This window comes from Cebus imitator, unplaced genomic scaffold, assembly GCF_001604975.1.
Source record: "Cebus imitator isolate Cc_AM_T3 unplaced genomic scaffold, Cebus_imitator-1.0 Scaffold192, whole genome shotgun sequence".
Taxonomy (NCBI): domain Eukaryota; kingdom Metazoa; phylum Chordata; class Mammalia; order Primates; family Cebidae; genus Cebus; species Cebus imitator.
Genome location: NW_016107507.1, coordinates 3,579,316 through 3,593,990, shown reverse-complemented (window position 1 = coordinate 3,593,990; position 14,675 = coordinate 3,579,316). Strand labels below are relative to the sequence as shown.

The 14,675-nt window shown below is 54.7% G+C and overlaps 1 protein-coding gene across 13 annotated transcripts in view; it reads left to right on the top strand.

The window, feature by feature from the left end:
• WNK2 (WNK lysine deficient protein kinase 2) overlaps positions 1-14,675 on the top strand; it is a 139,257-nt gene that overhangs the window by 48,154 nt on the left and 76,428 nt on the right. For all 13 annotated transcript variants that reach the window (XM_017546895.2, XM_037745142.1, XM_017546902.2 and 10 more), the window contains 3 exons: positions 6,028-6,185; positions 9,385-9,473; positions 10,836-11,055. In XM_017546895.2, the coding sequence (XP_017402384.1) occupies positions 6,028-6,185; positions 9,385-9,473; positions 10,836-11,055 (467 nt within the window). The remainder of the gene's footprint in view (positions 1-6,027; positions 6,186-9,384; positions 9,474-10,835; positions 11,056-14,675) is intronic.

Here is a 14,675-nt window from a genome sequence, read left to right as displayed (position 1 = left end):
AACCTCCGCCTCCTGGGTTCAGGCAATTCTCCTGCCTCAGCCTCCTGAGTAGCTGGGATTACAGGCACGCGCCACCATGCCCAGCTAATTTTTTGTAGTTTTAGTAGAGATGGGGTTTCACCATTTTGACCAGGATGGTCTCTACCTCGTGATCCACCCGCCTCGGCCTCCCAAAGTGCTGGGATTACAGGCGTGAGCCACCGCGCCCGGCGGCTTTGTGAATTCTTACTTCTGCTGCATGTTTGGGGACAGAACTTGGCAGGTGTGGGGAAAATGAAACTGCAGGAGCTGCTCTGGTTTGAGAAGTATGTTCAGAATGTGACATCTGGGGCAGGGTGGTTGCCCGGGGGTGGCCTCTTGGACACAAAGTCACTGGCAGTCTGGGGGAGCTGAGTGGTGGGGCATATGGGCTGACTCAGGATTCGGTTTCCCCATCTGTGAAATGGGTGTAGAGGTGAGGGTCTCTGCTCCCTCCTGGAGGGACTGAGAGCAGAGAGGCCCAGGACTAAGGAGAGCTCATGCCCCAGGGCTGTGAGCTCTGCACACTTTCTGGGGGGAGTTTTTGCAAATTTGGCCTTGGAAGTGGTAGGAATCCAGGTCTCAAACCCTGGGCGCAGTTGGGTGGCATGAGGGAGGCTCAGGATCTCCCACTTAGGAGTGAAAAGTCCTGGAGGAAGCACAGCCCACTGCGAAGCCACCACCCTGGCAGAGCCCCTCGGCTTCCTCTGGCTGGGCGGCCCTTAGCCCTCTTGGAAACGAGGTTTCAAGTTGCTGGATCAGGTTGAGATGAAGCCAGGTGTTTCCAGCAGGCACAGTGGGTTCCTTGCGCCCCACATGGGTGCCCAGCTCTGTGGGGTGTCCCTTGTCACCCCAGCTCTTGCTCAGCTGGAGTCCAGGAAGCTTCGGTTAGAGAGGCTGCAACCAGCAGTGTCCTCAACTGCCCAGGCTCCTAGTGAAGGAGGCTCTGTTGATGTGACACCCAGGAGCACTGGGCAGTAAGGCCAGTCTTCAGCAACGGGCCAAAGGCAGGAGGACTGTGGCCAGATGGGGGGTTCCCCTTAGGCTTGTTACCCAGGTGTCTCCCTAGTCCTATGAATGGGAGCCCCCAGGTCTATTTATAGGAACCCCCCAGGCCTGTTTGTAGGGCTCCCCCTGGCCTGTGAATGGTGTTGGCCCTAGCTGCTCACAGGCCCTGGCCCTGGTGGTAAACAGATCCCACCCTCCTGGGGCCTATGTCCTACTGGGATCCACGGTCCTGTTGGAAGGACAGCCTGAGGCCATAGGCCCCATCTCCGCAGGAGGAGGGCCCTCCCTGCTCACCAGTGAATGCCCTTGGGGCAGTCGGTGCTGTGGGCCCCTTTCAGCTGCGGCTGTCAAGATCTCCTCTTGCAGGTGGGAGAGGAGAGCAGGTAGCTTGCACATGTGGCCTGTGCGAGGGATCTGGGTCAGTGGCTGGCTTCCCAGGGCTGCTCTGGGAGGGACATGGATAGATTGAGGGAGACAGGGTCCCTGTGCCTGATGTCATTGTCCTCACAAGGGCCCTGACCATGACCCCTAGACCTAGCCATGTGAATAAGCAGGGTCTTGCGGGACTTGGAAGTGCCCTGCCCACCTGGGAGGGCTTCCTGGAGGAGACGATGAGGGACCCAGGTCCAGCGGTGAATGAACCGAGGAGGGGCCAACGTGAGGACACTCCTGGTTGTAGTGTCTCTAACTGAAGCTTCCTGGACTCCAGCTGAGCGAAAGCTGGGGTGACAAGGGACACCCCACAGAGCTGGGCACCCATGCAGGGCACAAGAGCCCTACTGTGCCTGCTGGAAACACCTGGTCTTTGCCTCAACCTGATCCAGCAACTTGAAACCTCGTTTCCAAGAGGGCAAACAGCCGCCCAGCCAGAGGAAGCCGAGGGGCTCTGCCAGGGTGGTGGCTTCACAGTGGCCTGTGCTTCTCCCGCCAGGAGTGTTCACTCCTAAGTGGGAGATCCTGAGCCTCCCTCATGCCACCCAACGTGAACCGAGGGTGGTTATTGTAGAAGGAGCCACCTGCTGCCCTGGATGGGAGCGGCTGGACTGATGAGTGGCTGCAGCACTTTATTCAGATCCTCTTTGCAGCCCCTAAGAAGCAATCGGGGGGCCCCAGGCAATGTGGATTCCCCTGCAGCAGGTGCTGTCTGCTTCACCTGCACCCCTGAGAGCCAAGGAGGTGGGCTCTGCCTGTCTGGTGAGAGGAGGGATGAGGGCCGTCTGTATTGGTTTGGTTTGGTTTTAATAGAAATCGTGAGGATAGTTAGGGCTAAGAAATCTTTTGATTTCCAGAAAAGAAGTCATTTGTCTTTCATTACAGATTTGGGAACAGGCAAACCCTAATGCCGGGTGGTTTTCAGGGGATACAAGGTGATTTTGGCATGAGACTGGAGTGGGTCCCTCCCTGCTCTTACTTGGCCAGAAGCAGGGACCCCACCCTCCAGGATCTGAGACTGCCTAGTATCCACGGAGGGCTGAGCCACAGTCTCTTCTCCTTAAAAAGAAGAAGGGCCGTTCTGCCAGAGCCCTTATCTGCCTGCCACAGAGGGGCCTGCAGAGGGGCCTGCGTGGGGTTCACACGGCCGGCTGGCATAGGCAGGGCCTGGCCTGGCTGAGGGAGACGGGGCCCTGACATGCTGACTTTCACACAGTTGTCTGCAGGGACCTCAGGTGCAGATGGATCTGCAGAGGGGGCTGTGGGCAGGGGACCCACTGGGTGACTCTGCAGCTGATGGCCGTCCACAGAGTGGGTGGCAGTGGGTAAGACTGTCTACTGACAGACAGACACACACACACTCACACACACACACTCAAACACACACACACTTTTAGAATTCAGATTTAAGTGACTATAATTTGAAAGAAAGATAAAAAGAGTCTGAGTGCATTGGTGTCTGAGCACTGGCGTCTAAACATGTACAAGAGTGGGCTTCATGAAGGTTCCTCTGCCCCTTCTCAGAGATGCCCCTCATGCCTGTGGCCCACCCCAAGAGCCAGGTTCTCTGGGGCATTGGAGTAGTTCCTACAGAGCAGTGTCCTCAGTTCCTGAGAGTCTCAGAAGAGCTGGATCCCAGGGACACTGTCACCTCTGTCTGAGCCCCAGTGCTTTACTGGCAGCCAGATCACTGGGGGTCGCTGGAGGTGCCAGAGAGTGGCTGGCTGGCTTCCTGCCCAGCAGTCCTGGGGTTGGGACTCCCTTTAAGATGTGGCCAGGCCGAGGGCCTAGGATGTGGCCTTGGGGCTCCCCATCACCCCCTCCTAGCAGGAAGGAGCTTTGCAGCAGTCCCTCTCTGCAGTCACAGGGCTTGGGTGGCGTGGGTGTCACTGTGGACAATGGAGGTGGCCCTGGGGAGCGAGTGCTTCCCTCCTGTGGCTTAGGGCTCCCCCCTGAGTCAGCCGTTACATCTCCCTGTGTGCCCACTGCCATCAGGAGGGCCCCCTTGGTGGCTGTCGTGGTCCAGCCCATGCAGCAGGTGGTGAGTCCCTACAGGTGGCTGCCAGGGGACCCCGGACACATCAAGAGAGTAGGAGAGGCCTAGGAGCAGGTGTTCACATTGTGACCAGGCCGGGCTCACAGCCATAGTTCAGGCCACTCCTCTCTGTGGCCTCCTGTCTGGGGCTTTTGTGGCATTTTTGCTTCCTGCTCCAACCAGGGCAGCACATTTGCTATTCAGTGACAAGCCTAGGAAAGGAAAGAAACTTCAAACTACTAACTTAAAAATTATCGCGCAGGGCCAGGCACCATAGCTCATGCCTGTAATCCCAGCACTTTAAGAGGCTGAAGCAGAAGGTCAAGCTCAGGAATTTCAGACCAGCCTAGGCAACATAGTGAGACTCCTGTCTCTATTAAAAAAAAAAAAACGAAAGGAAAAAAGAAAGGAAGGAAGGGAGGGAGGGGAAAAGAACAGAAAGAAAAGAAAAGAAATTAGCCCAGCCTGGTGAACACCTGTGGTTCCAGCTACTTGGGAGGCTGCGGTAGGAGGATTGCTGAAGACTGGGAGGTTGAGGCTGCAGTGAGCTGTGTTTGTGCCACTGCACTGAAGCCTGGGCAACAGAGCATGATCCTGTCTCAAAAAAAAAAATTGCTAGTGCAGCAAATTTTCAGTATAATCATGTGGTTAAAAAACCCAAAAGAATAAAAGTTCCCAGGCCGGGCATGGTGGCTCACGCCTGTAATCCCACCACTTTGGGAGGCCAAGGCGTGTAGATCATGAGGTCATGAGATCGAGACCATCCTGGCCAACATGGTGAAACCCTATCTCCACTAAAATACAAAAATTAGCTGGGCATGGTGGCATGCGCCTGTAGTCCCAGCTACTCAGGAGGCTGAGGCAGGAGAATTGCTTGAACCTGGGAGGCGGAGGTTGCAGTGAGCCGAGATCGCGCCACTGCACTCCAGCCTGGCGCCTGGCGACAGAACACGACTCTGTCTCAATAACTAACTAACTAACTAACTAAATAAGTAAATAAAAATTCCCAGTGTCAGGTCCCTCCACTCAGCTCCTGTTGTTTCTCGTGGGTTCTCCCAGAGTTCCGTGTGCATAGACTGAAATCTAAACGACATTCTTGTCCCAATTTTTATCCAGAATGTTAACTTAAAAAAAAATGGCCAGACATGGTGGCTCACACCTGTAATCACTGCACTTTGGGAGGCCAAGGAGGGCGGATCATTTGAGGTCAGGAGTTCGAGACCAGCCTAACCAACGTGGTGAATCCCCATCTCTACTAAACATACAAAAAAAATTAGCTGGGCATGGCGGTGTGTGCCTGTAGTCCCAGCTACTTGGGAGGCTGATGCAGTAGAATCGCTTGAATCTGGGAGGCAGAGGTTGCAGTGAACTGAGATTGCACCATTGTACTCCAGCCTGGATGACAGAGTGTGATTCCGTCTCAAAAAAAAAAAAATTAACACATTTTAAATCGAAATGATGGGTAAACAAAACATGTGCTTTTAAAATGCACTAATTAGTTAGCATGAGATTTTTAAAAGAAACTAGAACATTTTGAAAGCCTTCCAAAGTCAGCAAATAACCAGATGTTAAAAGCACCCGTACTGAAGTCTCTGGTCCCCTTTCTTTGCATTCAGTGTGACAGACATGCAACTGGATGTATTTTAATAAAAAGGCCTTTGCAGTGGCTGTGTTACAAAAGCAAAAGCTTATTATAGAGAATAGAGAAACCCTAGACCAATATAAGTAAAAAAGAAAAAAAAAATCAGCCCTTGCCCCCTGCAGACATTGTTTCGCCCTGGGCGTTTGGTTTTGCACAGGGGAGTCCAGCCAGCACGTCTAGCCTCATGCTCGTTTTGCTCAGCCTATCATAACTTTGCCGTGTCCTTAAAAATTCAGTGAAGACACTGCTTTTGCATCTCTTATGTTTAAGAGCCCCATGCGGCTCTCATCTTAGCAATCTGTGGTTCTGTCAGGTGGGTTCCATGCTCTGCCCGACCCCCATTCAGGGGCGCCGTCTTCAGTGGTGCTGATTGTTGGACATGCTACATCACACTGTCATGGGGGCGGGCTGAGTGGACCCAGCTTTTCCCCGCCTTGGGACATTAGGGGTTTTGTGGCTTTAGGTAGCTCTGTGGCGACCCAAGTTCTTTCTGCTCCAGGATGTCTGAGTGTGGCTGTGGCTGAGTCTGTGGCAGGATCACAGTGTCCACAAGCGAGGGTGTGCTCAGGGCTTTCTTTCCTTCCAGGCTCAGACCCCATCCCCTGGGACGTCATGGCCTCCCAGCTCATGAGCAGGGGATGGCTCTGTCACCAGATTTCTAATCCTGGACTCTTGCGGTTCCTGCTGGAACTGTTGGAATTCTCTGTCTGTAGAGCACACCTGTGTCTTAAGTGAGGGGCAGGGCTGGCTCTGGGATCTAGGCGTTCTGAGTGTGCTATGGGATGAGGAGGGGACATGGGGCTCTGGGCAACCAAAGCTCCTGGGACACTGGCTCCAGCTGTTCCTGGGCCCGTGGCCAGCTGACCGCTGCGTCTCTTGCTCCCGTGCACAGGTACCCCTGAGTTCATGGCGCCCGAGATGTATGAGGAGCACTACGATGAATCCGTGGATGTCTATGCCTTTGGGATGTGCATGCTGGAGATGGCCACCTCGGAGTACCCCTACTCGGAGTGCCAGAATGCGGCACAGATCTACCGCAAGGTCACCTGTGTGAGTCCACCTGGCCCCTTGGTTCATTAATAAGGACATGAAGGCTGTGGGCCGTGCCCTGGGCTGGGCACCAGGTGCCTCTGTAAAGTCCTCCTGGCAGCTGTGTAAGGAAGGAGATGGGCCATTTTATAGAGGGGGAAACTGAGGCTTAGTAGGGCGGTGGTTACTCAAGCAAGGTCTCCTGTCTGCAGCAATGGCAGTGCATGGGGCACTGTGGGCAGTGCCTAGCCACGGAGGCTGTTGATCTCACAGCAGGGACATTGGGGAGACTGAGGCCCAGAGGCTGGAGCTTCACCATAGATCCCTGCCTGGAGGCGTGCCCAGGCCGCCCGTCCCTAGCACCCACACTCTGGGCTGCCCAGTGCTGCCTGCTTTCCTATCTTCTTTATTTAGAAACAATGGTTTGATTTCTTTTTCAGCTAAACCTAGACTGAGTGTGTCTCTAGGCAGTCATCAGCACTGGGCAGCTGGGAACGTTAATCCCTGTTTTGCTGTCGCTGTGATTTTTTTCTTTAATCAGACGGCTTCAGCTGCATAAACAGATCGGCCTTGTCCTCCCTTTGTGGCGTTCCCGCTGGGTGGAGGGAATGTAAACAGAACATCTGGAAATGGAATGGCTGGACTGAGGCTTTCCGTGCCGGTTTTCTGCACTGTCCATCTGCTCTTGTAGTGAAGCCCAGGGGCTTGCAGAGCTGTTCCTGACACGCGGCGTCCACACTGAGGTCCCATGCTGCCCTGATCCCTGCAGTCCCCGCTGTCTCCACACGCCACCTGACTGGGTGGGGCCCCACTGCCCCTCAGGGCTGCTTCTGCAGGTGCACCAGGGCTGTGGTCCTCAGCAGCTGCGCAGCCTCACCTTGGCCCATCACTCCATCCCCAGCCCTCTTTTCAGATGACTTGCGTTTCTCTCCCATGGTTGGTGTAAATCGTCAGTCACTGGGTTGTTCTGAGCCCCTCCTGTGTGCCCCTGAGGAAGTGGGAGGGCAGACAGAGTCCTTGCTAGGTGGCACTTGTGGGCCTGGGTCACAGACTTCACAGACAGGTGCACAGTTTTCCATGGGTGCTGGAAGAAGTGGGGACCTGCTGGCTATAGGCAGCGGCCTTCCAGGGAGGCAGGGATGATCTGCAGCAGGAGGAAGTGGGGGCACTCCAGAGATCAAGGGCTCCATTTGCCAGGCCTCGGGGTGCTGGTGTGGGGTGGGAAGGCCCCTGGATTCACCATGGAGGGTGGATGGTGGTCTGTCCGGGAGCCACCCCAGGGGCTGGTGGTACTCCTCGACCCTTGAGGTGTACACTCCTGGGCTGATCCCCTGGGGTTCTTCACCCCTGTGTCTGCCCCAGGCTGGGTTCTCCGGCAGTCAGGGCAGAAGGGCGTGCCCCCACCTTCTTCCTGACTTTGGGAAAATGTATGCTTTATGTTCTCTATATTAAGAAGAGTCAGGTGAAGCTTTTGAAATCTAAACCATATTGAAGGAGGAGGAATATGATGGTTGGTACTCTCATTGTGTTTAAAATTTCTTTAAATTAGTTGCTTATACACCGTCTTACTCCATTTCCAACAACCTAGGAGATCTCAAGGGGCACCTGGCCCCGCCCTGCTGCTTATGAGTTCGAGTCCGGTTGTGGGGCTTGCCCTCTGCTCCCTTCATGCACAGCCATCAGCTGGCTGAGGGGCCACTGTCCCTCAGGCTGCCACCTGCACCCCTCCCAACAAAGCTGCATGGCGTGATCCTTAGTTAGCAGCAGTGACCACGAATAGTGCTCCTGCTCCCTCAAGGAGGAGGTATGGGGAGGAAGCCCAGGTGTGGTTAGAAAGTCCCAGCTCTGTGGGAGGCATCCTATCCACTGCATCATGGTGCTGCCTTTGCTGGCCTCCTGGCACAGGGGCCCTTGTGGCCCTGTGTGGGTGGCTCTGCAGCCAAGCTCTGATCAACACCTTTCCAGAGGCCAACTGCTACATTTGAGGTGTTAACCCCAGTATCAAATTCTGCAGCTTAGGTGGAGGTGTGCAGTGTGTTGTGGCTGGGATGATGGTGGCTTTGACGGATGTGGGGTGACCCAACAAGGTTCTAAATGGTAGGAGACCAGGCTCCTGACTTCAAGCAGTGGGGAGGGGAGACTTGGAAGGGAATCCCAGTGGTTTCACAGAATTCTCCAATTTATTCCTTGTTCTGCTTTATCTTGCTACATCTCTGGCCATAGAGTTTCCATCAAATAGTGAAATTTTTAGCCATTATTTCTTCAAGTCTTTTTTTATGTCCCCCCATCCTGTCCTTTTGGGACTCCAGTCTTATGGATGTCATGTGCATCCCAGATTCTGAAATGAATGGAACAGAGCCTCAGTGACCATCTTTCTCTGCGGCACCACATCTTCAGCGTCACTTGTCTTTTTTCTGCAGTGTGTAATCTGCTGTCAGTCTGCTGCAGGGAAGCTTTCAATTCAGATATGCTTTTCATCTTGAGTTCTATTTTCAGTTTTTATCTCTCATTTCTGTATGTTGATTTTCCTTTACTACTTGTATATATCTGGAAAGAGTTTTAACCTCCTTGTCTACAAGTTGCAGCCCCTCTCATTAGTAGGTCTCTTTCCGTTGGGTGGCGTTGCTGCAGTGTCATGGGTCACTTTTTCCTTGCATCTCAGCATTTCTAGTAATTTTTGATTGGATGCTATACATTGTACACATCTGATCTGTGTGAACTCTGCGAATTACCCAACCTGTAGCTTCCTGTGATTCTTTGCCTGGCCCTATGGCATTGACTATGCACATGTGGTCTTGTGGTCTGGTCCTCAGTAAAGCCCGGAGGGGACCCAGTTGCAGATACTTGGGGCTCTTTTTTTTTGCTGTGTATTCTCTTCCTTCTGGAACTCTGCCTGTGGCCTCCTCAGCCTCCCTGAACTCAGTTCTACTCCTCAACTCAGTGGGCTGCTGGGCTCTGCTGGGTTACAGTGCCCTGTCTGGGAACTGCTCTGGGCAGTGAGCTGGGGCTGTGGGGGATTGTGTCCCTTTCTCTCAGAGCCCACGTTGGCACTGCCCTGTCATCTGTTTCGCATATTTTGCCCAGTTTTCTAGTAGTTTGTGTAGGTTAAGTTCAGTGCCCATGTCCTGCCGTGGCGGAAAGTGGGAGTTCCTCCCTCTGTGGTGGAGGCCTTGCCTTCGGGCGGCTGATGGGTCAGGTAACTCTGCTCTCTCCATGTCAGGGTATCAAGCCGGCCAGCTTTGAGAAAGTGCACGATCCCGAAATCAAGGAGATTATTGGGGAGTGTATCTGCAAAAACAAGGAGGAAAGGTGAGTTCCCCTGAAGGGTTGCATTCTGGGGTCTCTCTCCAGCTGAACTCATTTCGGCTGGCATTGAGAGCTGTGTTCTTGATGAGAGGACTTCAAGACAGGCAGGCTCAGGTCAGGGTGTCTGTAGCATGTCAGCAGGGGCTGCTGGGCACGTCGGTCCTGGGTGCGTGTGGGTGACAGCAGGCCAGGCCCCCAAGTCCTTGTCGGCCATCTGGGAACCCGCTCCTTGGCATTGGGGACAGCCTCGTCCTTGGCTGTCTGCTCCTGCAGGATCCAGCCTGTAAGCATCTGAGCTCCTGGGGCTTCCCCAGCCCCTCTGCTTCTCTCAGCGTGATTTGCATGCCTTGAAGAACATCCCCATACCAGGCGCTCCAGGTGTGGGCCTCCCTTTTGAACCCTGATGTGTATTTCATGGACCTGGTTGTTTGACCCTTCTCAAAAACAGCGGGCCTGGAGCCACTCCCCACCTCCAAGCAGGGCCCATCCTTCCCAGCCGGTCAGGGGGAAGGCTGGGGGTGCTTTCTCAGCCCTCCTTCCCCCTCACACTAGAGTACGTCCACCATCTGATGTGACACCTGTCAGCAGTCAGCAGGGATGGATTGTGGAGGCTTGAAACCACGCGGGTGACTCTGGAGCACACACAGAGGAAGTTAGGCCCCAAGGATGTGTGCTGTGTTGTTCCATTTACAGGATAAACGGGGTTAGATTAGTGGTTAGGGAGGCTTGTTTGGGTGCCCAAGCCCTGCAGAGCCCCGAAGTGGTCACCGTGGCCACACCCTGTGGCCCGCCCCTCCAGATCTTGCATAGAGCCTTCGAGGCTGTGTCTAACTGGGGGCCCCCAGTTCTGCAGGTCTTCACTCTCCTCTAACGCGCCCTCTGCTCTGCTCTCTGTCACCTGGCCGGCGTCCTTGAAAAGGTCACTGCTTCATGGCACTGGGCGCAGGGAGCTGAGAGTGTGGGGGCTCCGCCTCCGTGTCCATTTTAAACCTACCCGGGACTAAATACTAAAATGTTTCAGTTGTATCTTCTAACAATTGAAAGCAGGCTAGCACTTCCCCAGGGGCTGTATTTGCATAATGGGAGGACTGATGTTTTCCCAAGTTCTCTTTTGTATCACTGAATCTTTTATGAGCATTTTTTTTAATAATGAGGGGAAAGAAGGAAGTCTTAAAACACTATGTATTAATAGTAAGACCGGATTCACTGAAATCTTTTCCTCACTCCTGGGAGTGCTGAGACGCGAGGCCTGGCCTCAGGCGCCTGCAGCTGTGCCTGTCCTTGCCCTGGTGCGCGTGGCCACAGGAGCCTGGGCATGGAGGCCCTGGCGCCCGTGCCCCTGCCTGTCAGCCACTCTCCCTCCAGGTACGAGATCAAAGACCTGCTGAGCCACGCCTTCTTCGCAGAGGACACGGGCGTGAGGGTGGAGCTCGCGGAGGAGGACCACGGCAGGAAGTCCACCATTGCCCTGCGGCTCTGGGTCGAAGACCCCAAGAAACTGAAGGGAAAGCCCAAGGACAATGGGGCCATAGAGTTTACCTTCGACTTGGAGAAGGAGACGCCAGATGAGGTGGCCCAGGAGATGGTAAGCGGGACTCAGATGGGGTGCGGGTGCAGGTGTCGGCAGCTTGCGGCTTCCAAGGATGAGAGCAAAAGTGGGCAGAGGGGGCTTGCTCTGGAGGGGACTGCGAGGCCAGCGGGGGCAGCGGTGCCATCCAGGTGGGCATGGGCAGCTGAGGGTTCACAGCCGGCCACATCTGCCTGGGGAATTCTGTGGGGCACTGCTGCACAGGGGTAGCCTAAGTGGGAATCCCCTCAAGGACACAGCAACTGGGGATTAGCAGCTCTGAGCCAGTATAGCGCAGGAATTCGGAGGGCAACCCCAGGACCTCTGACCTTTCCCTGTGGGAAAGGCCTCATTTGCTTTGCTGGACTCTTGCTGACTTTGTGTCAGTGTGTGGTGGCTTTGGGTTTGGGAGCTTTGCCTTTCCTTTTGTTTGGGGGCACTGTTGTATTCAGTCTCTGAGACCTGAGACTTTCTTATCTAGAAAGGTGGGTGGGGGGTACCTTTCCACCTCTTCTCTTCCTCCTGCTCCTCCCATCATCTTCACCCCTGTGGATGAGGAGTGGGTTGGGGAGGGCAGCAGAAGTGCCCTTTGTGCTGGGGTGTCATCTGGGCCTCATTGGAGGAGGCCCTGAGTCGGCCGGAATGAGAGGCAGGAGAGACAGAGCCGCAGGCACAGGCGGAGAGGGCTGGGAGTGGTCCAGGTGCAGCGGTGGAAGGAGAGGCCATGCCCACAATGCCAGGCGGTCAGTGATGGAATGGGGACTGTGTGGGATGTGGGGACAGGCACAGCAGGTGGGATGGATCTACATTATTCTGACTTGATTTCTCAGGTGTCTGCCATCCAGTAAAATAGCCACTGCCCACATGTGCTGTTAAAATATAAGTAATTAAAATTTAAAATCCACTTTCTGAGTCCCACTGGCCACATTTCAAGTGCTCAGTACCAAGTGTGGTTAGTGGTTCTTGACTAACGAGGGACGTTTCTAGCCTGGAAGTATTCTGTGGGGCACTGCTGCCCTGGGCCGGGGGAGGTTAGAAGTTCTTGGACAAGCAGGATTCGGTCACAGCCCTGCCAGGGATAGGGCATGTTTGCTGGGCATTGGGCAGTGGATGCCAGAGAGGGACAGTGGTGGGAGCCTGGCCTGGGAGGGCTCCAGGGCCAACACTGCCTCCCGAGAACCCTCATGCAGGGCCTGAAGACAGACAGAGACGTCTTTGTCGTTGGTTACAAAACATGAACGAACGTTGACATTAAGTCAGACAACTTGATACGAAGGACAGGAATGTCTGCACCGGAACGGTGAAAACAAAGCCACAAAGGGGAAAGCCTGTGGGAACGAGAGGCTAGGAAGAAGGCAGTCAGTATTGCAGACTAAGACAGTTGTGCGTTTTCAGTGAACACCTGAGCAGAAGCAAATCCAGCGTGCTGATGGCCGGAGAGCCCTCAGCTCATGTGTCCTGACCACAAAGGTGCTTGTGCTTTTTTCTTTCTGTTAAATGAGCTTTTTACTGAATATATCACGTCTGTTGAAAATGTCCATCAGTCATCAGTTCCAGGCTGATGATTCCAGGCTTCACTTCTCCAGGCCGGGCTGGGTCTCAGTAAGGGGGCATGGATCATACCTGGATGGGGGTCACACAGAGGTGGGAGGGGCGGCTGCTCTGGAAGGTTCCTTTGGAGGGCTCACTTGAGTGGGAAACTGAGGCTTCGCAATGTCATGGAAGGTGCATGGGCCCTCGGAGCCAGGAATACTGGGGTGTAGTGAGCTGCATTTTTGTCAGCCTCGCAGACTCCGCTTCTCCCAGCAGCTGCTTGTCCTCGGGGCCCTTGTGTGTGGTGCGTGAGGGATTCACTGGGGCACATCGTATAGACTATGCCGTGAGGTCAGTGCAAGGAGCAGCAGTCTCTCAGCTGCCTTCCTGCAGCCGTGACCCCCAGAAGGGAAGCAGGTAGAACAGGGCTGCTTCTGGGGCTAGCTGTGTGGCTGTGGGCTTTGGGCTACATGAACTAATGTCCTGCTGGGGTCTTGGCATGCTTCCTGCTGCCTCTAGTCTCTCCACAGCTGTAGGATGGGGTGCTCCTGGTGTGGACCTGAGTGCATGGCCTCAGCCCCTGGGACTTGGACTGGAAGAGATGCCTCCTCAGGCTGCCAGTACCTCAGCCAGGGCTCTGCCTTCTCCTGCACAGTGGCCCATGTCCAGGGCTGCGATAGCACAGTGAGGCTGGCTACAGCATCTCACTGTGGTGTGGTGCCCAGGCTGGTTTCCCCGTGGGGTTCCTGCGAGCTGGCTGCACCATCACCCTAGCTGCTGTGAAGTGGCCACCTGTGTCCCTACCTGGCCCACTCTCTGGCTTGTCTCTGGTCACATCCCTGACTTGGACACAGAAGCCTCTGCTGTGAGCAGATCTAATGGGGTCGATGAACTCTGTGCTTCCTGGAGGATCTTTCATGGCTCTCCATGACTGTGTGGTGCACAGAGGTACATTTTCAAATTGAATTACCACAAGTTTGCTGTGAATTACATTCGGATAATTACCAGCACACCTGTCCTGTGACTTCAGGTGCACCGTTTCTCTGCTGATGTAATACAGCTGCCCCTTCACACATTCATTGCAGACAGCCAGTGCTGAGATGCCGCACAGGCTGTGTACAGCATGCAAGCTGGGTACTGGGGTGGCGGCTGCAGCCCAAGAACATCTTTCTGGCACCCGGCTGGCCCCTTGGTGGGAGGGCTGAGGTTTTGAGAGGACAGAAGATGGTCTCAAGGGAGGATGAGAATGAACTGTGGGAATCTCATGCACAAATGGGGATGAGGAAGGTTCTGGGGCAGCTGTGCTGGCTCTGACCGTGCAGGGAGTTACCTCTGTCCTGGTGCTGAAGTCTAGGCCAACGGCACGGATAGAAGGGCATTTGGGTGGCCTGGTTTAGATGTGGTGACAGCCTCAGGAAGGGCAAGAGAATGAGGCGCTCTCATTCCTTCCATGAATGTGGTTATGCTTGCTGGGTGCTGGGGGAAGAGGGTACAAGGGATTGGGGAGCTGTGTCAGGAGGCCAAGTGCTGCAGTGGCAGCTGAGTGGCAGAGGGGATATCAGACCTGGGTCAGCGCTGATTCCAACACAGGCGGTGCAGCCTGGGGAGGGGCCCAGGATTCTACGAGAGGTACATTTTCATGAGAGTACATTTGAAAATGTACCTCCAGGAAGCACAGAGCTCATGTAACACAGAGCTCCAGGATTCTACAAGAGCAGTGTTGCTGCCTCCACAAGCCATTGTGGCCTCCTTGCCTATCTTGGGTTCTGTCCTAAGGTGGCAGCGCCCAGAACCTGTCCTGGGCCCTGTCTAGCTGCTTCTGAGACAGGTGAGTAGGAGGAGCCTTCCAGGACTCCGACTCCTGCCTGTCCCCCACCCTCACCCACCTCCTGCAGGGTGGTTGTGGACACAGCTGCCCCCTCAGCCTACAGCTCCTGCATCTGTCACCACTCGAGTCCCTGTCCCTGGCATTTGGCTAAACTCCAGGGCTGTGTTCCTGCATCAGTTCATAGCAGAGGCCCCTTGGCCCCAGCGCTTTCACCTCTGCTTCTGCGTCTTTTACATTTTTTTCATTGTGAAACACCCCACCCGTGAAATAGAGCATT